Source organism: Panthera uncia, chromosome B1 (assembly GCF_023721935.1).
Source record: "Panthera uncia isolate 11264 chromosome B1, Puncia_PCG_1.0, whole genome shotgun sequence".
NCBI lineage: Eukaryota > Metazoa > Chordata > Mammalia > Carnivora > Felidae > Panthera > Panthera uncia.
This window is the reverse complement of record NC_064811.1, coordinates 93045852-93071211: the sequence shown is the minus strand read 5'-3', so window position 1 is coordinate 93071211 and position 25360 is coordinate 93045852. Positions and strand designations below refer to the sequence as shown.

At 37.4% G+C, this 25360-nt stretch overlaps 1 protein-coding gene across 2 annotated transcripts in view; it reads right to left on the bottom strand.

Annotated features, from left to right (window-relative positions):
* ANK2 (ankyrin 2) overlaps positions 1–25360 on the bottom strand; it is a 254755-nt gene that overhangs the window by 59946 nt on the left and 169449 nt on the right. For both annotated transcript variants that reach the window (XM_049631065.1, XM_049631064.1), the window contains 4 exons: positions 17744–17816; positions 10394–10538; positions 3407–3509; positions 2671–2774 (listed from right to left, as the gene is read on the bottom strand). In XM_049631065.1, coding sequence (XP_049487022.1) covers positions 2671–2774; positions 3407–3509; positions 10394–10538; positions 17744–17816 — 425 coding nt within the window. The remainder of the gene's footprint in view (positions 1–2670; positions 2775–3406; positions 3510–10393; positions 10539–17743; positions 17817–25360) is intronic.

The window sequence follows — 25360 nt, the reverse complement described above, 5'->3', positions numbered from 1 at the left end:
TTCAAATACCATGACACTCAAAATCCTTGTGTTCAGTGTAATTACTCATCCCATTAGAGTCATCTGTGGCATTGCATTCAAATTCTAGAGACCTCACTAGATATAACCTAATAAAAATAACAAGTCAAATATTATCATTATGAATTATACTAGAGTGGTATTGTCACTTAAAGTATTCTGAATACATTCTGCTTAACTTATTTGAAATTTGTGAAGGATTTAGAAGGTGTATATGAGGGTTATATAAATACTAATAGCTATAATTTATTGAGTACGTATTCTTTCAAGGCAAAATGCTAATTATTTAAGAAGCATGGAATCCATAAAGCTCCCTTATCGGATCCATAATATAACTCATCCTATAAACTGAAACTTATAGATAAACTGAAATTATGTAAATAGATACTTTACATAACTTGCCCAGTGTCATATATGGAGTGTCAGGGCTGGGAACTGAATTCTGATTGGTCTGACTCCAAAGCACACTTTGGTTAGTGTTTGAATAACCAACATGTTATCTGCCTTCCACTGATTGTCTTCCAACTTCAAAAACAACAGAGAGGTGTGTTTCTTAAAAGTAGAGGTTAGATCTTACTTATCTATTTTCCTTAGTGCCTGACACAAGGTTTAGTACTTTGTAGAATTCAGCAATGTGTGAAGAATAAATAAGTGAATGGAAGAGATAAAAAAACATTTGAGAGAACTAGGTATATGTTAATTACCTAGATCTCCCTGGTAAGCAAAGCTTTATTAGGCAAAGTTGTCCCTTTCTAACAGTTTATATATAAAACAGACATATTTGGACTACTGGCGCTGGTAGAAAATGCCAATGCTAAGACCCCAACAACAGAGATTTAAATGTAATTAGTTTGAGTTGGGGGCCTGGGTATCAGTATTTTTTAAAGTTCTGAGGGGATTCTAATGTACAGCCAGCATTGAAAATTGTTTAGAATCAATGATCATGTTTGAAGTTTATAGAAAAATTGGCTTATTACAGACCAAGAGTTTAAACATCCTTATCTTAATAAGTGGTTAATTTTTAACCAGTGGATGATCTTGTTTCATCATAAGTAATTAACTAGAATTACTTATGGCATGTTTCTAGTTTTATACAACTGGTGTGTATATTGATGTACTTAAGCTGAATAGTTTATTGCCCTTCAGTAGTTAAAAGGTTTAAGGAATTCCTTTCTTAAGGTAAATTACTTATTCTGAAAACTGAAGTACTACCATAACACTTTGACTCCTGTAAATTCAGCTATTGATATTTAATCACACTTTGCCTAAAATAATCTTGTCACTCTGTAGGCTGGTATAGACTTCAAATATTTTATTGTGATTTCTAGATTCTGATCTATTATCCTTCAGTACTCTAGGTCCAAGACTCTTTTCCTCCTTAGCATTGTTGAGAAATCTGGTAGAAGAATGTAATATTATGTCTTTAGAATAATGATAGCTGTCAGACTTTAATTATCTCTTTTACACCTAAAAAAAGTTAGTAAATTTGGATGATGTTTAACTTGGTTTTTATTCACTTGAAATAACTCTTGTATCAGGAACTGCCTTTTACTTATTTAAAAAGGAAAAGAATATTATGATTATTTTCGATATCTATGTAACTAGTTTTAAATTCTATGAGCCTGTAGTAGAAAATTAGACTACAAGATCCCAAATTTTTAACTACAGTATCTTCGAATGCTTTTCTGAAAGGAGAATATTTTAGAATAATAAAAATAAGAAAGGATCCACCACTCAAAATAGTTCCAGGGATTATGGATAAGGAGTTTGGGATAATAATTTATATTAAAGTATTGCACGGATAAAATACAAGTGAGGCTTCTTTAAATGAAAATGGAAATGATTAAATGAAAAATATTTTTAAAGCTTTTATGTAGTTATAAAATTACTATACAAATTGAAACTACCAAAATGTAAGGGAAAAATCTTTTGCGAAGAGTGAAACAATTTAAAACTCCTTAAGCAAATTATTTTCTGCATAACTGAATTCTTACATCTTACGAACATCTTTAAGTATGTTCAAAATTATTAACTCTAAGTAATCCTACTTTTTAATGGGTTTATACAAAGACGCAGCATTTCATGCATAATGACTTATATATTATCTGGATAACTTTTAGAAGGTGACTGAGAACCTGACAGGTTGCATTAAAATTTCCCTTTTTGGTATACCCCTACTTCAAACAGTATATGAACTCTTCTATCTGTGTGATTCAAACATCTGTAAACATTATTTTAAATGCATGAATATGTGAGGAAAGGCATTTATTAAACTAGTCCGTTAACCTTAGAAAAACAGAACTTTCTAGAAAGCAAGTGATCCTGTCCCTCTTTTTAAAGATATCTTTCAGACAAAATGTGAACAGTAAGGAGGCCACTGGTATATTCTGGTTAGTTAGCAAGCTGTCTGATGCAATTCTACTAGTTATTTTAAAACAACAGTCAGTTTTTCTATGATGAATCCAACTCTTTGGGCAGGTTTGTTTGTGTAGATCGAGTCCATGTTGGACAAAGCAATGTTATTTACAAGTTTAAACAAAGGTCACTTCCCCTGTAAGCTAGCCATCAGCTAAAGCTACTGGACAAAGCTGTTATTTTCAAGCTCATCTCTTTTTACCTCTTGATCTGGATACATAATATTGATTTACTCACCCTGAATGAATAGGGCTGGAAGAAAGAGCCACGTTGTCTAAGTTCTCAGTGCCCCAGCTGAGACGATAAGAATTCCTTTCTGCTTCCTTGGCTAGAGTTGACACCTAAATACAAAGAACACGGGATTTAACAAAAATACTTTCTTCCAAGTGAATAAAATATAATGAACTCTAAAAAGTATCACAGGAAAGTGGTATTACCACGTTTTCATTTAAAAATATAAAACCGAGTCATTTAAAATGCATGTTTTATAATGCATTCCCATTTAAATTACACTGTTGACATAAGACCACATTTGTGAAATTGTCCTTAAAGATAGGTATTCCCATCTATTTCTCTATATCCAACCAGCCAAAACTGATAAAATCACATCTAAGATTAAAATATTTCATAATTGCCTCTCCCTGTTTTCTGGGAACTGAAAACAATTTTAAATATAAGGTAAATATAATATCTTTACCTGTACCTTTCATTTTATACCTTAAATGCATCCTATCTCACTTTTTCCTTTAACAGATATTTTATAAAGAAATCGATTTAATGTATAATCTCCACAGAAGTATTAACATGCAGCATTATCACTTTGGAAAAGTCCTCAGACTCTTATCCTAGCTTGTCAACCACATTAAAAGGATTTTCTTTACACACAAAAAAACTTTCTCTGGACATCTTCAGCAACCAGTAATGTTCAAAAGCTCTCCAGAAAGTTGAAACGTCAAAGTAAAAAGTCACGTACCTGGTGACTGGGGATGACAACCGTGTCGTCAATCATGGCACTGTCCCTCAGGTAAGAGGCATGGCTCAGGGTGTGAGACCTGTCGGAACTGAAGGATCGAAGGCTGGTAGGTTGGCAGGAGGCCATGGTCATGTACCAACGGCAGTGGCAGGGTTGGGAGGATGGAAGGATGAGCCGAGCAGGAGAGTGAAAAAAGCCTGCTATTAGCTAACAGTGCAACTTCCAGGGGGACATTAATCGCAACCATGGGAGAAGGAAACCCAGGTCTCTGTGTTGCCCTACCTTTCTGTCCAACAACTAAACTAACACATCTTTTGACTGGTTCCTACCACTCAATGGCAAGGGCACAAGGGAATCCAGAAGTGAAAATTTGATCCTTCTAATCTGATTTATTTTCCTCCCAGAAGTGTTTGAAACCAGCCACTGTAGTTCACTTACTGCCAGGACAAGAAATTCACACAGGAAATAATGCCAGAATAGGTTGCTTAAGTCTGTGTTAAATGTTAATCTCCCTGCAACTAAGAAAAATATTAGGGGGGGCGGGGAATAGACCACCCTCAGAGAGAACAAAATGAAAGCACAGGTTTCATTTTCTCTCATTTTTCCATTCTTTCCATGCTTCATTCTCCTCCTCTCCAACTGTGAATGACTCAACACTGGTGCACTCCCCTGGAAGGTACAGAGTGAAATGAACTGTGACCAGATGCATGCTTCCTGCGGAAGTGGAGTTCCTCTTGTTTGTCTCTGGTGTCTCCAACAATGCTATTTCAAAGGGCAGCATTGTTCCCTTTGCATGTCCTCTGTGTGGTGAGTGAAGCACCAAAGAGTGCCGGTTGCTGTGGCGATGAGATGCAAGAGCACAAGAAACCGTTTCTAAGCACCAACCAGAACACAGACACATCTGCCAGCACAAAAACAAACTGCCAGTGGACACAACCGAAAAATGAGGCTTGCTTTCAAAATGGGATTTAGGCCTTGATAATTGATGCTGTATATTTTTGATAAATCTGAATTTCAAACTTCGGAATGATATATGCAAATGTGATGGGTAAAACTTGACATTTGCATAAGTGCAATTCATTCCTTCCTAATCAATTTGCACAATCAAATGACAAATAGATTGAGATCTCATATAAGCTCATATATTTTATACGTGTTAGTCTAAGAATTAAATATCTGTATTCAAAACATTAGCCCAAAGCCCATAGGGAAAAATAGAGATATGCAAGCTTTCACAATATTTATAGAAGCAAAGTTTCATTTACTTTCAGCTAGTAGGCATTTGGCCAGTGAAGCACTGTAGAATTATGGACTAAATGTCAGGTTAGCATATTTCTGAGCAAAAACTATTTTCATTTTGCAAATATACCTATTTCTGTAAGCCTTATACTGTCATTTTTATGAAGTGCCAATATAGCCAACTTCAATTATCTTTGAGGAAATCATCATTTGGTAGATAATTCATAGGAAGTTAGGGCCTTCACCCTCTTATCCTGCTATAGGTTTTATGCCCCTAAAATAGACCTGGAATATCAGAGGGTAAAGTGACGTGAAGCAAAGCAGCTGATTGTCGGATCCTACATAAATGTGTGTTTATAATACAAAGAAATCTAATTTGGGAATTCACTATTTTGTGTTATATAGGCTCTCGAAGATTCAGGCTCCAGACACAGCAAAGGCAGTAACAGCCCGGACACCTTAGTGAACCCATCCATAGGGGTTTTAGTCCTGGCAGCTGATATTGGGGCTGGTTTTACAGTTGTGCAGTTGGGATTTCGATGGTGCACTTCACAAACAGGCTGCAGGCTACTATGATTAACTTTGGCCTAACCTTGAATTTGAGGATGAAAAGAGATTAAATTATTGGGGGAAAGGATCTGTAATCTCAGCAAAAGCTCGTCTCAACTGCTGAGTAAATTTTTTTTTCCCTGCTTTAAATCATGAAGATAGCTAAGATCCACTTGTATATGTTTTGTACCAGGCAGCAAGAGATACATAGGTCTTAATTCTACTTTGCTTTATTTTGTTTTGAATTTTGCCAAGAGAAGGGAAAAAGGAGGTGTGAAGGATCACCTTCCTGAAATGATAGGTCTGTCTATAGGGTCAACCATCTTCCCCTGTCAGGTTCTTACCCTGCTCAGATTTGTTGATTACATTAGCTCTATCCATGGCTTTAGAATTCAGAGCTCCAAGTTGTAACTTTACACATGTAAATGTACTAGATCTATATGAATGAATAGTGCAAAAGGAGCAAGAGGCATTGAGGTACAGGATTAGACATGCCTGCTCACAACAGCGAGTAGAGACTCTGGCAGTAGGTAGAATTGACTCCTAAATGCGACACTGGAATAGCGGAAACACAGGTCTCAAAGAGAAAGTGGAAATTTAGCTTGGATGGGAACAAACTGGCAATAAAGGTACATGAAATAAGACCTAGTGGCATAACTGCCACCACTATAAAGGTCTGAACTTTGAAAGAAGGCAGTTGGGTCTCAATTGCCACACTCAGGGTGATACTATAACTCGGTGGATGTCTGTCTGCTTGGGAATGAAGCCTTAAAGAACTCATTTGGCTGCAAGCACAGAGCTGCATTTTGCAATCTATGCATCAGTAATAAAGGAGGATTGTTTTGATATCTATCTACTTGATACCTGGGTCTATCTCTTAACTGGTTTGAATCAGAGGGCCAAAAGAGTACTGGTGTTTTTTGTTTTGTTTTGTTTTTTATCTTTCCTAAAGCCTCAACAGAAAAGAAATACAGAAGGAGAAGAAAAAAACAAAAGAGATACAGTTGACTTACAACCAAAAATGAGATTAGTGTAGAGAGAGAAAAATATTAGCATATTGAAACAGAGAGTAAGAAAAGTTGGAGAGACAGAGGGAGGGAGAATGAATGAGTGAGAACGAGGTCCAAATATCTCTATGATTTTATTCTGTCTTACTGTTTGCTGCCTTCTAAAATGCTAACTGGGTGTTCAATCAACGTTTATAGTTTCTAACTGCTCTTGTCTCTGATATATAGAATTTACTTAAATAAATAAAATTAGAATATTCCAACAGTGGAGAAATTATTCTAGTGAAATAATGACCAGCACAAATGTCTGGAATAATTCAAGTCTCTACCCTGACTGAAAACATTACAAACAGGTTTAAATGTTTTACAATTCATTTTTGTCATAAATTCAGAGGTCATGCCATTCAGTTAATAAGGTCAAAATAACACGTATCCATAGAAGTGTGAATTTTTACTTGCTGTTCAGCTAGGGATTGTGCCAAAAGTTCTGTTATGGTCTTAAATTTATACTTTTTTCCATTATAGTAAACTACTTTATGGACATGATAGGTAGTATCAAAGTCTGTAATTTCACTGAAAAATGTAATAATTACTATCTTAGTATGCTGTACTATTAGACAGTCAATTAATGAAGTTTTTCAACCCTACTGAACAAGTGAATATCCAAAAATGTTTATGCTCTATGTGCTTTATTGTCTGTAAAAGCTTCTGTGGTTCATTGTTACTCAGTGTTTTACATTAAATTTAAATAGCATTTTTAATTTAAAACAATAATACTATGGACACAACATATAATCAGAATTTGGATATATTTTTAGGAATGTACATTAAATTGTACTTATTTTTGCTCTCCTGCATCCAGGTACATTTTAGGCATCAGAATCGTTTTTCTACCATCTTCAACTACACATAAGGCTGACTAGGTTCCTTTGGAGAAGCCATGCTAATGTTTTATCAGCCACAAGGTGGAGCTGTGATGTTAACACAAAATCATACCAGGGGCATGTCATAGACTTTTATTCTAGTAATATATTTACCCTTCTAGCTTAGTTATTCAATACATCAAAATTCTAATTTGAGAATAAATCCATAATTCTAGAATATAAGCACCCCTTGCCAACACACACACACACACACACACACACACACACACACGAAAAGTGAGCAAGGAAATGTGGATGTATCCAGGAGGATCATGTTTTCATGCTATTTAATACCTACCTGGGCATGGTACTATTGAAAGCATACCAAATAAATAATGAAAAGTAAAAATGGTTACAAAAAAAAAAGAAAGAAAATTTCCACTTAACTGCCTAAGCAAAATTAAAAAAAACAAAATCAGTGAAACAAGAATTCCATGAAAATGAGATGTTGCCTGTAATTCCATGTTGGAGATCATGAATACAATCTGGGGTCCCATAAATGCAAGTGTGGACCTAGAGAACTGACCATGACTTATTCATTTTATTGCCTCATCTTAAATGCTGATAAGTGTTCAGTTTAAGAGGAATCATTAAACCTTTGACCCCTGTTTTATAGATAGTATTGTTCCAAATTTTTCTTAACCTGGTACTTTCAAAGAAAGAAAAAGAATCAGATCAAGAATTTATTCTTAGAAGGGGCGCCTGGGTGGCGCAGTCGGTTAAGCGTCCGACTTCAGCCAGGTCACGATCTCGCGGTCCGTGAGTTCGAGCCCCGCGTCAGGCTCTGGGCTGATGGCTCGGAGCCTGGAGCCTGTTTCCGATTCTGTGTCTCCCTCTCTCTCTGACCCTCCCCCGTTCATGCTCTGTCTCTCTCTGTCCCAAAAATAAATAAAAAACGTTGAAAAAAAAATTTAAAAAAAAAAAAGAATTTATTCTTAGTAAAATAGAACAGGCTGAAAATAAAGGTTTTTTTTTTTCCTCTGACAGTGATATGATTATGTATAGATTATTATGAATCTGTGCAAAGCCATAAACATTTTATTTTTTTGAAATCTCAAGTCTTTTATTAAGAAACTTCAGATTGTGATGTCCAAATATACCAGGATGTCAGAATCCAATTATAAAACACTGGCTCCATCATGAGCATTCCCACTCTCGTCCCTGAGTGCTCCTCCTTCTGCCTCTTGACCCCATGGACCCCCCTCTACCTATGTCATTGAAGCCAAGGGGTCATTCTAATCTTCTTCCTCTTCTTCACCCACTCCGTGAAATCTGTCACCAAATCTGCCTAGTTTCACCTCATAGATAGGCTCTATCTATGACAAATTTGAATTTGTCATTTCCCAATTTCTCTCCATGATCACTACCACCAGGGTTAAAGTTCAAATCCTCTCTTAACAGCTTCAATTAATATTACTGCACTAGTTTGTCAGGTGGTCACAACTGCCAGGTTTAGCCCTTTGACAACTTCTCCCTAAAATTCACCCTTAATCTCACAGTCAGAGGGATCCACCCAAAATGTAGACAAGATCTCCCCTCCTTCACACTTATACTCTAGCAACACCGCACTATACTCTCTCACACACCATAGGCCTTTGCTCATGATCTCATTAACGCTTCAAATGCCTTTCCCACTCTTCTTCACCATCATTAGCCATCACTGTGTTTCAGTTTAGGCTCATCTCCTCCAGGAAGCCTGAGCGCTGAGGTTTCAATTGCATTCTGTGGGTACCACAGCCCAGTCTCTCTCACATCCCATTCGACTATGATTTTAGCAATTGTGTCCTAGTCATGTTTGTACCTCTAGCAACTACCACAAAGCCAGCCCAGAAAGGCACTCACTACATGCATATTGAATTGTTTAAGAGAAAAAATAGGGAGGAGGCATTGATGCTCAAGGAAAAACCCCCAAGAAAACTTGTTTTTGCTAATTATCCATTTAGAATTGACTACGTTTTAAAGTATTTATTTCCTAGGGGCACCTGAGTGACTCAGTCAGTTAAGCGTCCAACTCTCGATTTCGGCTCAGGTCATGATCTCATGGTTTGTTGAGATCAAGCCCCACATACGGCTCTGTGCTGACAGCATGGAGCCTGCCTGGGACACTTTCTCTCTCTCTCTCTCTCTCTCTCTCTCTCTCTCTCTCTCTGCCCCTTCCCCACTCATTCTCTCTCTCTCAAAATAAACAAACATTTAAAAAATTAACTGTAAAATGTCTATTTCTTAGACTCCGTATATGTTAACTATAGCTTAGCAAACAGCCAAGATTAAAACTACAAACCTAAGATTATTGATTAGTGAAAAACACGCTATGTGGACAACCATATGCTTAACCTAAATTGGCAGTCATTCTTTTGATGAGGTACCTTGGAATGTTCTTCTGCTTGCCTCAAAAAATAACCAACACCAGTTATGCTAGTAAGTAACAGTCAGAAAATAACACTGATTTTATACTTCAGAGTATTATATGAACCTCTTCAGATTTGTCTACAAAACCTATGCTCCTTCATATTTTTCTCAGATTGCTTTTTGTATTCAAGTTCTTGGAGGATTGTGGTCTCATTATTTTTCATGAAGAAGTCAGTTTCAGGCACAGGTTCCTTCTGAATTTACTTCTTTTTAATCCTTCTTCACAACATATTCCTATTCACAGAAATTATGGCACTAACAAAAACACTCAAGGAAACTGCATGTGTCTGCAATTGCCACGTAGTAAGCCTGTCCATAAGGTAAAACTGGCCTTTTTATTTGCCTAGAGAAAAAAGTGGCAAATAACTAAAACACTACATTGAAAAGTAGAGATTTCTTTACTTATCATTTCTCTGCTTTTTACTGGTCATTTGACTTTTACTAAGTAACTTAATCTCTTTCGACTCAGTTTCCTGTTCTTTAAAATAGGCACTTAAAGTTGCTCAAGGGGTGTGCCTGGGTGCCTCTGACTCTTGATTTTAGCTCAGGTCATGAGCTGATTTCACAGTTCATGAGATGGAGCCCTGCATTGGGCTCCGTGCTGTCAGCACAGAACCTGCTTAGGATTCTCTCTCTCCCCCTTTCTCTCTCCCTCTCCTCTGCTCTCTCTCACTCTCTTTCAAATAATAAATAAACTTAAAGAAAAAGCTGCTCAAGAACGCAGTAAGGTAACATGCTCAGAGTTGTTATGTGCAGTCCCTGTTTAGGTATCAATAATTATGTCTACTTTTTTATTATTATCATGAAAAAGTGTTGCATTCCCTCCTAGCTGACATCAAATGTAAGCTTTAGGTGAATACCTGTCTGAGCGGGCTCCCTCCAAGCTGTATCGCAGGTAATTCATACCATCCAGGAACTGGCTGCTGGGTAGAGAGTCATCACCCAGCTCTTTCAGATCCTCGGGCCTTAGGTATTCTCCTCCATCACCTGTCATTGTGTCATCACCTTGAAGCAACCAGAGAAAGACAAAGCATTATGCATTGAATGTAATATTAACTACAAAATAGGAGGATTGTGGAAAATACCAGCATAATAGCACTGACATCACTGAAACACCACACACCAAAGAAAACAACGCATGCAATTAAAAAGTGATAAAACTTAGAGAAACAATATTTGACCCGCTTCTATCGCTTACCAAGAAGAAATAATTACCCGAATTCTAATTCTCTTAATATCAGTCAGTTCTCTTTACTCATTTCTTCATCACTCATTTCTTTACTCACTTTCTTTAGCTGGCTTATAGCTTATATTATTTAACTTAGTACAATATGTAGGCTGCTTAACTTCTACACACAGTTCCAATAATTTTGTACATGATGTCCAGCATTAACATTCTCTTCATGTCATTGGCAATATGCTAAGTAATATCTACTTCTCTAAAACAAATCTGTGGTATATTAAAGGAAGGGATATAATTTATAAGATTAGCAAGGTATGCACATTAGGGAAAGAACACCAGAACAATGTGAACAGATTGTGACATTTTAATAAACAACCTTGAATTTAATTTTAAAAACATTGGAGAGCATAAAAAGTATGTTTTGTTGGAAACTAGATGGCTTCCCAAAGGTGAACTATAGGGAAAAAAGTGAATTAAGTAACTAAGTTGTAGCAGAAAGAGATGACTAAGTGTGGTGGCTCATATTTAGAAGCCCAAATGTTAAGGGTACATCCCCTGCCCGTGATTAGGAATAGAATGCTTTCAACAATATCTTTTTCAGGTAATTCAATAAATAATACCCCATTCACAGAAATGTTCTATATGCCATTAACATGCTGAGATGGAGAAATAAAGAATATAGCTGAGAGAAACTGTCTTTGAGGACTCTGAGACACTAATCACACACTTTAAGCCTCATAATCTATGTAAAGGAAAACTTGAAAGAATGGACTTTATTCCTACAACTAAGTTAAATATTGTTTTATTCTCATTTGTTTCAAATAATTGTTCCAAATCAACACTAATTTATAGAGATACAGCATTAAAGAATTGTAAGAAGGGTGGGTCTTTGACATTTCATTATTTGTCTGTATATATGATTTTAAGATCTCAGATTATTAGGTCTCTAAATTACTTAAAGCTGATGACAGACTGAAAAAAAAAAGATCTTTCAGTAAATAGGGACGTAACTTATTCACCATTAGATTTTTGTCTTAAAATCAATGCATTTAACATTTGACAGTTACAAGTTTCATCATTAAAAATATTTTCATGGCTCTTTCAGGGACACCATTAGATTTTTATTGAGTTTTAGCACTCTGAGTTAGGATACCCAGAGTATTATTAAAAATTGAGTCTTTAAGGGCACCTGGGTGGTTGAGTTGGTTAAGCATCCAACTCTTGATTTTGGCTCAGGTCATGATCTTACGGTTTGTGAGTTCAAGTCCCACATCAGTTTCTGTGCTGACCATGTGGAGCTTGCTAAGGATTCTGTCTCCTTCTCTCTCTGCCCCTCCTCCATTTGCTTTTTGTATCTTTCTCAAAAATAAAGAGAAATGAAACTTTCAAGATAAAATGAAAATTGAGTCTTTAGAATTGGACAGACCTGGGTTCAAATTCTGATTCTGTTATTACTGGCTTATTAATGTTCCAGAGCCTCAGTTTCCACAACTAGTAAATGGGAATGATACTAATAATCTATCACATATACTAGTTATATGAGTTAAATAACACATAAAAATGTGTAATAAAATGCCAGAGTATAATAACTGCTAGCTATTGCTTCTACTAATACAAAATGGTGAACGTATTACACATTGAGCTAAATTTCATTTATGCAAAAATATTTTTAAATATATGTATTATAAAGAAATAGAATTTTATTGTTTAAAAAATCATAAATCTGATAGCTCTAAGGAAAACATGAGTAAAGTTTTTGAAATTATGTTTGTTAAAGTGGTCTCCACCCCACCTCCAGCCCTTACATATATTTTCCTCTTCAAAGTGTTCCCTCACAAAGCAAGATGTAACAACAGATAAATAACAATATAGTCAAACACAAAATGCATGATGTTTGTCAACTTTAAGAACTAAAAAGGTCAGGGGTGCCTGGGTGGCTCGGTTGGTTGAGCATCTGACTCTTGATTGCAGCTCAGGTCATGATCCCATGGGATCGAGCTCTGCATCGAGGTCCACGCTGAGCATGGAGCCTGCTTAAGGTTCTCTCTCCCCATCTGCCCCTCTCCCTCCCTCTCTTTCTCTTAAAAAAAAAAAAAAAAAAAAAAAAGAAGAAGAAGCCCAAAAGGTCAGAAGAGAGAGAGATCACTTTAGGATGATGTGGTAGGTTCAGTAGTCTCCTTCCTAAAATTTCATGTCCATTTGGAACCTGAGGATGTGGCATTATTTGGAGATATGTCCTTTACAGACATAACTAAGTTAAGGACCGAGATGAGATAATACTGGATAAATCCAATGTGAACATTCATATAAGAGAGAAAGAGACACAGAGGAGAATGCCATGTGAAGGCATGCCATGTGAAGGTTGAAGCAATGTGTCTAAAAACCAAGGGATGAACACCAAGAATCACTGACAGCTACTAGAAGCTGGAGGAGACAAGAAAGACTCTTCCCTAGAGCCATTGGAGGTTAGTATGGCCCCACCATAGACTTTTCACTCCCAGAACTGTGAGAGAATAGGTTTGAGCCACTAAGTTTGTAGTAATTTCTTGTGGTATTCCTCGGAAATTCAGTAAAGCTGTTGAAGCACTCACTGAAGAAAGAATTGAAACTGATTATTTGTTCGGGCTCAGTTTTCATGGGCAGAGATTGTCAGTACTTCAGGAGAGAGGCTCATGTGTAAGGGGTCATGGAGGGCAGTAAAAACAATATGAAAGAGTAATAATCATCACTTATTTAGAGAATACTATGTGAAATAACTTGGCAATAGTACACGTTCATGTTGGTGAGCAATGGCAAACAGTCCAGAAAGAGAGTGTCTGAACATAGTGATAAAATCAAGAAGCTCAGACATTTTGTTATAGGCCTTGTAGGATTTATTTGTTCCTCCTATTTCCCCCTCTCTTGTATGATTGGTACATTTTTACATAGGAGTGCCTTTATAAGTCAACTAAGTTGGGTGCCCCTTTGTTTATTTCTGGGGGAAAAGATTGTAAGATTAATTCTAAGAATTGGTGTACCGAAACACAGGCTTTGTCTGGTTTGGCTATAAGCCTAAATTCATTCCAGAAAAAAAAAGTACGCAAGTTTTGTTAACATTCGGGAAGTCTACTCTTATTTATGCAAAGGTGAAGGGAATAGCTGGATGCAGAATCTGTCATGTAATACAAGGAAGAAGTGAACAGCCTCACAAAGTGTCAAGTGTTCACAGCAGAAGTGTGTCCAATGGAGATAATAGCTGATGCCTCTACACTGCATCATAACACTGCCCTTCTGGAGTTCTCTTGATTATTATTAGTACACATCATTCCAGAGAGCCAGTGGAGAAGTTTGTACAAACCATCCAAACACAGGAATATACGGGGAAAAAACTTTTTTTACTTAAAAAAAAAAGGAAACAATTGTTTGAGTATGTGGGACGGGAGTCATGTTTCTACAGGTATTTTAGTTACATAAGTGTTAGGACCCCTGAGCCCCACTATATAACTTACTGCTGTGGAGCTGAGTCAGCAAAGGCGGGGATCAGCTCATGATCCTATGAAGATGTAGAGGATTACTCTTACAGCTCTGTTTTCGTCTGCACAGTACGATACTCTCGGACTGAATTCTCATTTCCACCTTTTCCTCCCATTTGCCTGCCATGTTGCTCCACCAGGACTTATTTATAATATGACTGAGCTATTATAGCAGCTTTCATACTGGGCTTACATTCCCCATCCAGCACTTAATGGCTGTGTGCTGTTGAGCAAACTACTTAATGTGTTTAAGTCTTAGTCCTCTCATGTTCAGGTGAGCCCTTCCTCACCTGAAAAACAATGAGGGGAAATCCATAGCCTATCTCATGTGGATGCCATGGGGAGTAAATGAGATAATGCACCTAGCATTGTAGATGCTTAGCAAATATTTTCTCTTCCATCAAATATCTCCTTCCTTCCAATTTCTTCCTAATACACTCGTTTAGTGTATCATGGCTGGCTTAATCTTTGTAAAGATTAGATATGTTTCACTCATTAATCAAAATTTTTAATATGTCCTAATTTCCCAGACTTTTCAGTTAATAATTCAACCATTCCACAGCGAAGCCCGATATGTTTTAATGCATTAGCCAAACCGAATGACTGGATTATTTTGCCACTCTGTGTCTCTCTCTTGCACTTTCCTATCTCAGGACCTTCCATACTTCCACACTCCTTCTCTACTCTCTAAAATCTGTGTCACCTTCCTATTGATCTCTCCATTTCAGCAAGTCCACGGCACTGTGCCAGGTCTCTCCTCCTGACCTTCCAGGACAGATATGAACAGTGATGGGATAGTGCCTGCAGTTACACTTCATTTAACTTCTACATTATCTCTCCATATATGTTTCTAACGGCATGCCCTATGCCCACCTTTGATTCCCCCGTGGTACAGGGATAGAACTTTATAGACGATAACATCACTTTTACTATCTGTGGACTGGATTCATGAGTGGATATCCTGATTGCTATAACAAGTTAGCTTGAAAGGACATCTACACTTGGCTTGAATATCCTTTTGAATTTTGAAACACTACTATCAAAACAGATTTTTTAAAAAGGCAGGAATTGACTAATACCTTCAAAACACACGTGGCTGCACCTCGTCCATATGGATAATAGGTTCCACAAAAACATTTTAAGCACACAAAACATTAAAGGGTTGGCAATGTCAACCAGCCAAGTTTCTTTATACTAATTCTTGCACTAAAAGTTACTTCACAATACTCAAATACTGTATATCCTACACATAAAAATTATTCAGCTTGAATTTCTTTCTCGGAAAAAAATGTTACTAAGCGTTTGGCTATGTCTAAAAAAAAAGAAAGCTTCTTCTCTCACTGTAAAAGATATTCTTGATCATTAGCCAATATTTCTCTCAAATCAAGACTTTTATCACTAATAACTCTTAATCTATAAGTGTTTTAACAAAAGTACACAAGATGTTATAGCTACATCTTACATTATGCAATGAGCAGCTCCAAGAAGCTGTTTCACATAAATGGAATTTCTATAAACCCACTAAGTACTCTGAATGCATTAGCTATCAGAATTATTTAATAATTATGTAGGAAATAAGGAAATTAAATAATCACTAATTTATTTGATCTATAAATTCAGATTTTCATGTAGCAGATTTGCTTAAAGTGGTGCCAAATGTACCTTGAATCTTTCTCAGTGGATAGAATATCTTATTCATTTTTCCCTATATGCCAAAGCTGCCCTAAATCATTTTAAGAGTTACTTTTTCTTTATTCCTAGCTACCTTCATAAATCACATAATAGCTATCCATTTCATATATTTTTAGCCATATCTAAAACTTATCTCCATCCAAGAAGGATATGAAATACAATCAGTCAAATCATCTTAGTTTTAACAGGTTCATGCTAGTTAAATGTCAACTTATCAAAGAATCATTTTTTTTCTCTGAATTTGTATTCTAACAAGAGACCTAGTTACGGAAAAATATTTATATATAATGCTCATTAGGTAATTTAATTCTACTAATAGGTCTCAACAATTTAATTCTAATAATAGGTAGCAAACTCATTAGTAGTAAAAGCAGGTTATGGCTTTAAGCTTCCAAGTTAATAAAATCCACACACTCACATGCACACATACACAACTCCATCCGTATTAGACATGTTATTTCAAAAGAAACAGATTAGTATTAGGCACCCAGATTTAAATAGCAGGGAAGTTGCTTCTCTCCAGTTAAGAAAAATTAAAAGCAAAAAAAAGCTTTCACTCCAATCCCTTCCTCTAAAGATACCTGAATCACTAAGCGCTTCCCCATCAATAAAGTTGTCACCGAACTGTTTAAAAGCTGTTAAGAAAGATGACCCCAGAAAACAAAATATGATGCGCATATATGGATGCTGAAAATTAGCTGGCAAGTGTTAGGAAGGAACACAACATTATTATAATACTTGGAACTACTACCTTTGGCCATTATTTATTTATACTAATACAGTGACCAAACGTGCTCAGTCTTGTCGTAAGTTCTTACAAAAGCTGAGATACGTCGGTGCCTGTTACCAGTAGGTGAACAAATTGGTTCCAAATAACATCTCAAGTGAAGTTTTACTTTATGGTTCTATCTTGAGGAACCTAAAAATCTGCTTCTAATATTTCTTAGTAAAAGCAGTTATTATTGACACAAGTACTACGATCTATGGCAATAATTTTTCAAACATATACATTTGACCAAAAGCTGTACTATTGAAATTTGGTTGCATGCTTCATTACGTACCTCATTAGCTGCATGCATGATTTTTTGGCAGCGATATTTTTGTTCAAGGAAAGTCAGCTGCTCTAACTGAAGTGGAGGTAGGGAGCAACACACTCCCTACCCCACTGGTATTACATTCCAATACCTCATCCTCCCGCCAGGCAGACCCTGGTGCTCCTTTTAGAGCCCTAGCCTCTCACACTTTGAAATCCACCACCTTAGACATTTTTTATCAACTCTAAGACTATATAGGACATATGCGATGACTTAATCAAATTCTTATGTTGAATTAGTATGACTTACTAATTTTAACCTTATCTAAGCCTCCTTTCCTCTGGACTTAAAATATATTCTGTTCATAGGAACCAATCAGAAACAGAGATTGCTCGAGATACCATTGAGAAAGTATACTTTTAAGGGCTTTAAGAGTAACTTTGAAAGTGTATTTTAACATAATTAAAACATACATTAATAATAATTGTATTATCAGGCAGATTTTTTTTCCACAGTTGGCCAATTTCCAGTGCCTTTCCACTTTTTCAGTCCTGTCATTTAGTAACACATTAAAGATAATACCCATTGAAAAAACAGACTAATTGCTATCCTCTCTGCCCCAAATGGCAAAAGTGTATGTTCTGAAACAAGGGTGAAAAAGTGATTTTAAATGTTAAGATGCTGTCACTCATACTCACTGCACCAGCTTAGTCCCTGAGAAAAAGGATGGCTTGCTTGTCTTTGTGTAAGAGAGTGACAGATGTCACAGAAACTGAATAAAATTCTTACCCTCTTCATCAGAAACATCAAGAACCTCAGTCATCGTCTCAGGAACATTTAGCTTGTGTTTTTCCGTAATAGTCTGCAAAGGAAAAAAAAATCATTAATATGCAAGTTAAATTCCAACACAAGAGCAAAAGAATCACCGAGGAGGTCACATGGACAGCCTCAGCAAGCCATCCGTCCCTGGGCATTTCATCTTCCCACATGCATGTTTGGAAGCTTCTTTTCTTATTCTCTTTCATGAAAATTCCTTTGTTCTTTCTGAAGGTATACGATCATTGACTCCAGTGAAGTTGTACAAGAGGAAGTTCATTATTCTGAGTACCTTTTTGAAAATAAATTCTTTAGCAATGGCATTAATAATTAGTCATATTGAGAAAGCAGATTAACGTTTTCAGGGCCTCCCTAAAACAAACTGAGTGATGTCTCCAGAAAAGCTTTAAAAAGAAGCAATGAACATATGTAATTTGTTAAAAACAAAGCCATCGGAAAAGAAGTTGCAAACAAGGTGAAAGACAAACTGGGCAGAAAATGTGACGCATCTCTTCTGGGACCAGAGGATCCATGGGTCTACGGTTCTGGTTTGTCGCTTGTATGCCTTCCACCAAAGCACTCCAGGGCTGTCAGGGCCACTGCCTGCCATTCCTGATAGGCAATGGAAGGTTAAGAGGCCAGGTTCTGAAGACTGGCTACCTGGGTTCAAATTCTAACTTCATCATTTATTAGCTATGAGGCACAATTTCCCTGATATCTCTGTGCCTCAATTTTCTCATGTGTAAAACAGGGATAATAATACTAGTTCGCAAAACTGTTATGAAGATTAAGTGAAATAATGTAAATAAGAGTTCTAAGAACAGTGCTTGGAGCATGTTAGTACTCAAATACCTGCAGGCATAACATCATTATTATAACTGTAATTCAATATTAAATTCATCCTAAAACTGAAGAGGCTCTGAAGTTTTTAGTCATTCAAGGCACTCAAGAAACATTTAGAATGCCTACTGCATACCAGGCACTGTTTCAGACATGAAGGATATTACATAGTTAAAAAAAAAAAAAGACAAAAATTCAATCTCACTACTTGAAATATCACCTAAAGACAGTCAAGTCTCAAGCTCATATCTCTAGTGTCTGCACTGAAAATGTATTAAGTGCATCGACTGGCATTTTAACAGGAACTCTAAGTCAAATTTTTAATTAAAGCCACTAAAATACAATAATAAACAGCTTGTCTCGGGATGTTAAACTTTGCTACATAAAGAACAGACTTGTTTTAATGGCTCCAATGACCCTATCACCAGTTCTTTTCTTTCCCAAAGCAGTAGAGAACTTCAAATATGTTTACAGGGTAAGTCAACTAATTTGAAAATATATTCACATATACATGTATATCTGTGTGTCTAGAGGGACTGATGAACTCACAATGCGATACTACCTGCCCTTTCAGTGGTCCTGTATCTCCTCCGAGAAAAAGCAAGACGAAGTGGCCCAGAAGAGCCAGGTATTGTAGAAAGGAGAGGCAGGGAGGCCTCATCTCTCACTCCATGTCACAGTCATGTTCACAGGTAACGTTCTCTTATACCTCTAAGTTTTTCCATGTGTTCTTTCCTCTACCAGAAACATTCTTCTCCCTCTTTTCTTGGGCTCATATTAGAAGTAACTTCCATGGAGAAACATTCCCCAATCCGCCCTAATGAATTTTTTTTAACTGTGACTATCTGCTGTTATGTACTGTTACAACTACATCATACACAGCTGTATGTGCCTTTATCTGCTCCCACAGAAGAGCGTGGGTCATTAACGATATGATTGTTTCCACAGAACCTGAAACATAGTTAAGTGCTTCTCAAATATACACTGAATAAACCAATGATACACAATTATGCAAAATATGTTTTAAATCCACATAACCACTGAATAGACTTTCTTTTGGGTGACAAAACAGTTAAAGAATGGGAAGAAACTGAGAAGTAAGTCTCATGTCATCCCAATGAAGCCACAGTCGAAGATTAAACTACTAAATTCAGCTTTCCTGCATGTTGCAGATGGTGTTTAAAGAATTCCATAATGTCTTATTCACCAAAAACAAACTAAACTTTAGGAAAAACAAAAGCACCCATTCAAAATTCTGGATAATAACAGGTGGTCAATAAATATTTGTTAAATGAACAAACTTAAGAGGACTATCATCTACTTATTTCTATATTAGTTTATAAATTTAACATGAATAGACTAAAACCTATGTTTTATATCAAAGGTTTTCAACTGTAGCTGCTAATTAAAATCAGAGAAAATTTTAAAGCACTGTCACTTGGATCCCATTACAGAACAATTAAATAAGAACCCCTGAGGGCCCAGCTATGAGTATTTTTATTTTTATTATTTTTTAAGTTTATTTATTTTGAGGGAAATTGAGAGAGACAGAGAGAGCATGCAATTGAGCAGGGTTGGGGAAGAGAGAGAGAGAGAGAGAGAGAGAGACAGACAGATAAGAGAGAGAGAGAGGATCCCAAGCAGGCTTTGTAATCATGGTACAGAACCTGACAGAGGGGCTCTATCTCACAAACTGTGAGATCGTGAGTTTAACTCAAGAGTCAGAGTTCTACTGACTAAACCATCCAAGTGCCCCAACTATGAGTATGTTTAAAAAGCTGTTCAGATGGGTCTATTGTGAGCTCAAAATGGAACCCATTTGGAGAAGGGTATAAACTGCAAAAAGTGATTTGCATTTAAAATAGAGGAAAGAGACAGTGACATCCTATTAAACTATGATATTCTATTAATTTTTAAATAAGATTCTCAGTGTAAATGATTTAAAAATGTGAAGGGATATCTACTATACTAGACTACACCAGAAAGTTTATTTTGCAGAAATGTTCTAGAGTATTTGCCCTTCAGAGGTCATGTTCCACAAGAGGATGCTTCTGTATTTGAAAATAAGTGACAGAAATATTTTTTAAATGATAAAGTTAACTTGCCTGATATTCTTAGTTTGTATCTTCAGACACTGATAATAGGACTGTATTTTCTTTGAATTTATAAGAGTGGAAATAGCTTTGCTTTAGTTTGGTCATTGAATACTATCAAAGTTATTATCAGCAAATATAGGTGGCAATCAAAAATTAACACACAGTGATCACATTGGTCAAAGATATTTTTCCGTAAATATAGTAAAAATGCCCTCCACATGCAATGTAGTCAATATAGTATGCATTTGTTCGTGATGTAGTGCTTGACCTTTAGAAGGCCATCAATAAGTACATGTCAAATGCACAAATAAGCCCTCCTACTTATGAGTAATATTATAAGAAATGAATACATATTTCCCTTTAAAAAGAAGTGTCCTTTGAAAACTTGATTATCAAAACATAAATATATGGTTTCATACAAATGCATCTGAATAGTACATAGAAAACAAGGATATAATTAAATGATCACGGGCTTCTCCTCCTGCTATAGAATCTAAGATTCTGTAATCAAGATTAGAAACCACTCCAAAGTTAAAATGGTGCACAAGGCACAAATTTAATCCTATGTAGTTAAATGATATAATATGGCAATGTAAACAGGATATGATAGATGGAAGGCTTAACAATGAGTTTTTAATATGCACTATGATGTGGGAAAGATGTAAAAAATAAAACAGGCGTCCTTAACGTGCTGTTTTGTGAATAATAGATAATATCTGGTTTCTTTTAAGCAAAAGAAAGTGTGTTTCACTGACCTCTACTTAGCCCACATCCCTTGTCAACCATTTCCTTTGTATCACATACTCACCAAGTCACCACAGCACGATGAGTGGTCTTGGCTAGTATGCCACCTTGTAATGCCCACACACAACGGCTCCCATCAGTGGAGCTACGGACTAAATTTGGTTTTGTTGATTGAGGAGGGAAGATGGCGGCGTAGGAGGACGCTGGGCTCACTGCGCGACCTGCTGATCACTTAGATTCCACCTACACCTGCCTAACTAACCCAGAAAACCGCCAGAGGATTAGCAGAACGGAGTCTCCGGAGCCAAGCGCAGACGAGAGGCCCACGGAAGAGGGTAGGAAGGGCGACGAGGCGGTGCGCGCTCCACGGACTGGTGGGAGGGAGCCGGGGCGGAGGGGCGGCTCGCCGGCCAAGCAGAGACCCCGAGTCTGGCTGGCAAAAGCGGAGGGGCCGGACAGACTGTGTTCCGACAGCAAGCGCGACTTAGCGTCTGGGAGGTCATAAGTTAACAGCTCCTCTCGGAAAGCGGGAAGGCTGGAGGACAAAGGGAGGGAGAGCTGCTGAGCCCCCGGACGGCAGAGCTCAGCTTGGGGGGGAACAAAGGCACTCGCCAGCGCCATCTCCCCTGCCCATCCCCCAGCCAAAATCCCAAAGGGAACCAGTTCCTGCCAGGGAACTTGCTCGCTCCGCGCAAACACCCAACTCTGTGCTTCTGCGGAGCCAAACCTCCGGCAGCGGATCTGACTCCCTCCTGCTGCCGCAGGGCCCTCCTGAAGTGGATCACCTAAGGAGAAGCGAGCTAAGCCTGCCCCTCCACCCCCCGTGCACCTTGCCTACCCACCCCAGCTAATACGCCAGATCCCCAGCAACACAAGCCTGGCAGTGTGCAAGTAGCCCAGACAGGACACGCCACCCCACAGTGAATCCCGCCCCTAGGAGAGGGGAAGAGAAGGCACACACCAGTCTGACTGTGGCCCCAGGGGTGGGCTGGGGGCAGACATCAGGTCGGACTGCGGCCCCACCCACCAACTCCAGTTATACACCACAGCACAGGGGAAGTGCCCTGCAGGTACTCACCACTCCAGGGACTATCCAAAATGACCAAACGGAAGAATTCCCCTCAGAAGAATCTCCAGGAAATAACAACAGCTAATGAACTGATCAAAAAGGATTTAAATAATATAACAGAAAGTGAATTTAGAATAATAGTCATAAAGTTAATTGCTGGGCTTGAAAACAGTATACAGGACAGCAGAGAATCTCTTGCCACAGAGATCAAGGGACTAAGGACCAGTCACGAGGAGCTGAAAAACGCTTTAAACGAAATGCAAAACAAAATGGAAACCACGACGGCTCGGCTTGAAGAGGCAGAAGAGAGAATAGGTGAACTAGAAGATAAAGTTATGGAGAAAGAGGAAGCTGAAAGAAAGAGAGATAAAAAAATCCAGGAGTATGAGGGGAAAATTAGAGAACTAAGTGATACACTAAAAAGAAATAATATATGCATAATTGGTATCCCAGAGGAGGAAGAGAGAGGGAAAGGTGCTGAAGGGGTACTTGAAGAAATTATAGCTGAGAACTTCCCTGAACTGGGGAAGGAAAAAGGCATTGAAATCCAAGAGGCACAGAGAACTCCCTTCAGACGTAACTTGAATCGATCTTCTGCACGACATATCATAGTGAAACTGGCAAAATACAAGGATAAAGAGAAAATTCTGAAAGCAGCAAGGGATAAACGTGCCCTCACATATAAAGGGAGACCTATAAGACTCGTGACTGATCTCTCCTTTGAAACTTGGCAGGCCAGAAAGGCTTGGCACGATATCTACAGTGTGCTAAACAGAAAGAATATGCAGCCGAGAATCCTTTATCCAGCAAGTCTGTCATTTAGAATAGAAGGAGAGATAAAGGTCTTCCCAAACAAACAAAAACTGAAGGAATTTGTCACCACGAAACCAGCCCTACAAGAGATCCTAAGGGGGATCCTGTGAGACAAAGTACCAGAGACATCACTACAAGCATAAAACATACAGACATCACAATGACTCTAAACCCATATCTTTCTATAATAACACTGAATGTAAATGGATTAAATGCGCCAACTAAAAGACATAGGGTATCAGAATGGATAAAAAAAAAAGACCCATCTATTTGCTGTCTACAAGAGACTCATTTTAGATCTGAGGACACCTTTAGATTGAGAGTGAGGGGATGGAGAACTATTTATCATGCTACTGGAAGCCAAAAGAAAGCTGGAGTAGCCATACTTATATCAGACAAACTAGACTTTAAATTAAAGGCTGTAACAAGAGATGAAGAAGGGCATTATATAATAATCACAGGGTCTATCCATCAGGAAGAGCTAACTATTATAAATGTCTATGCGCCAAATACCGGAGCCCCCAGATATATAAAACAATTACTCATAAACATAAGCAACCTTATTGATAAGAATGTGGTCATTGCAGGGGACTTTAAAACCCCACTTACAGAAATGGATAGATCATCTAGACACACAGTCAATAAAGAAACAAGGGCCCTGAATGATACATTGGATCAGATGGACTTGACAGATATATTTAGAACTCTGCATCCCAAAGCAACAGAATATACTTTCTTCTCGAGTGCACATGGAACATTCTCCAAGATAGATCATATACTGGGTCACAAAACAGCCCTTCATAAGTTTACAAGAATTGAAATTATACCATGCATACTTTCAGACCACAATGCTATGAAGCTTGAAATCAACCACAGGAAAAAGTCTGGAAAACCTCCAAAAGCATGGAGGTTAAAGAACACCCTACTAACGAATGAGTGGGTCAACCAGGAAATTAGAGAAGAAATTAAAAAATATATGGAAACAAACGAAAATGAAAATAAAACAATCCAAACGCTTTGGGACGCAGTGAAGGCAGTCCTGAGAGGAAAATACATTGCAATCCAGGCCTATCTCAAGAAACAAGAAAAATCCCAAATACAAAATCTAACAGCACACCTAAAGGAAATAGAAGCAGAACAGCAAAGGCAGCCTAAACCCAGCAGAAGAAGAGAAATAATAAAGATCAGAGCAGAAATAAACAATATAGAATCTAAAAAAACTGTAGAGCAGATCAACGAAACCAAGAGTTGGTTTTTTGAAAAAATAAACAAAATTGACAAACCTCTAGCCAGGCTTCTCAAAAAGAAAAGGGAGATGACCCAAATAGATAAAATCATGAATGAAAATTGAATTATTACAACCAATCCCTCAGAGATACAAACAATTATCAGGGAATACTATGAAAAATTATATGCCAACAAATTGGACAACCTGGAAGAAATGGACAAATTCCTAAACACCCACACTCTTCCAAAACTCAATCAGGAGGAAATAGAAAGCTTGAACAGACCCATAACCAGTGAAGAAATTGAATCGGTTATCAAAAATCTCCCAACAAATAAGAGTCCAGGACCAGATGGCTTCCCAGGGGAGTTCTACCAGACGTTTAAAGCAGAGATAATACCTATCCTTCTCAAGCTATTCCAAGAAATAGAAAGGGAAGGAAAACTTCCAGACTCATTCTATGAAGCCAGTATTACTTTGATTCCTAAACCAGACAGAGACCCAGTAAAAAAAAGAGAACTACAGGCCAATATCTCTGATGAATATGGATGCAAAAATTCTCAATAAGATACTAGCAAATCGAATTCAACAGCATATAAAAAGAATTATTCACCATGATCAAGTGGGATTCATTCCTGGGATGCAGGGCTGGTTCAACATTCGCAAATCGATCAACGTGATACATCACATTAACAAAAAAAAAAGAGAAGAACCATATGATCCTGTCAATCGATGCAGAAAAGGCCTTTGACAAAATCCAGCACCCTTTCTTAATAAAAACCCTTGAGAAAGTCGGGATAGAA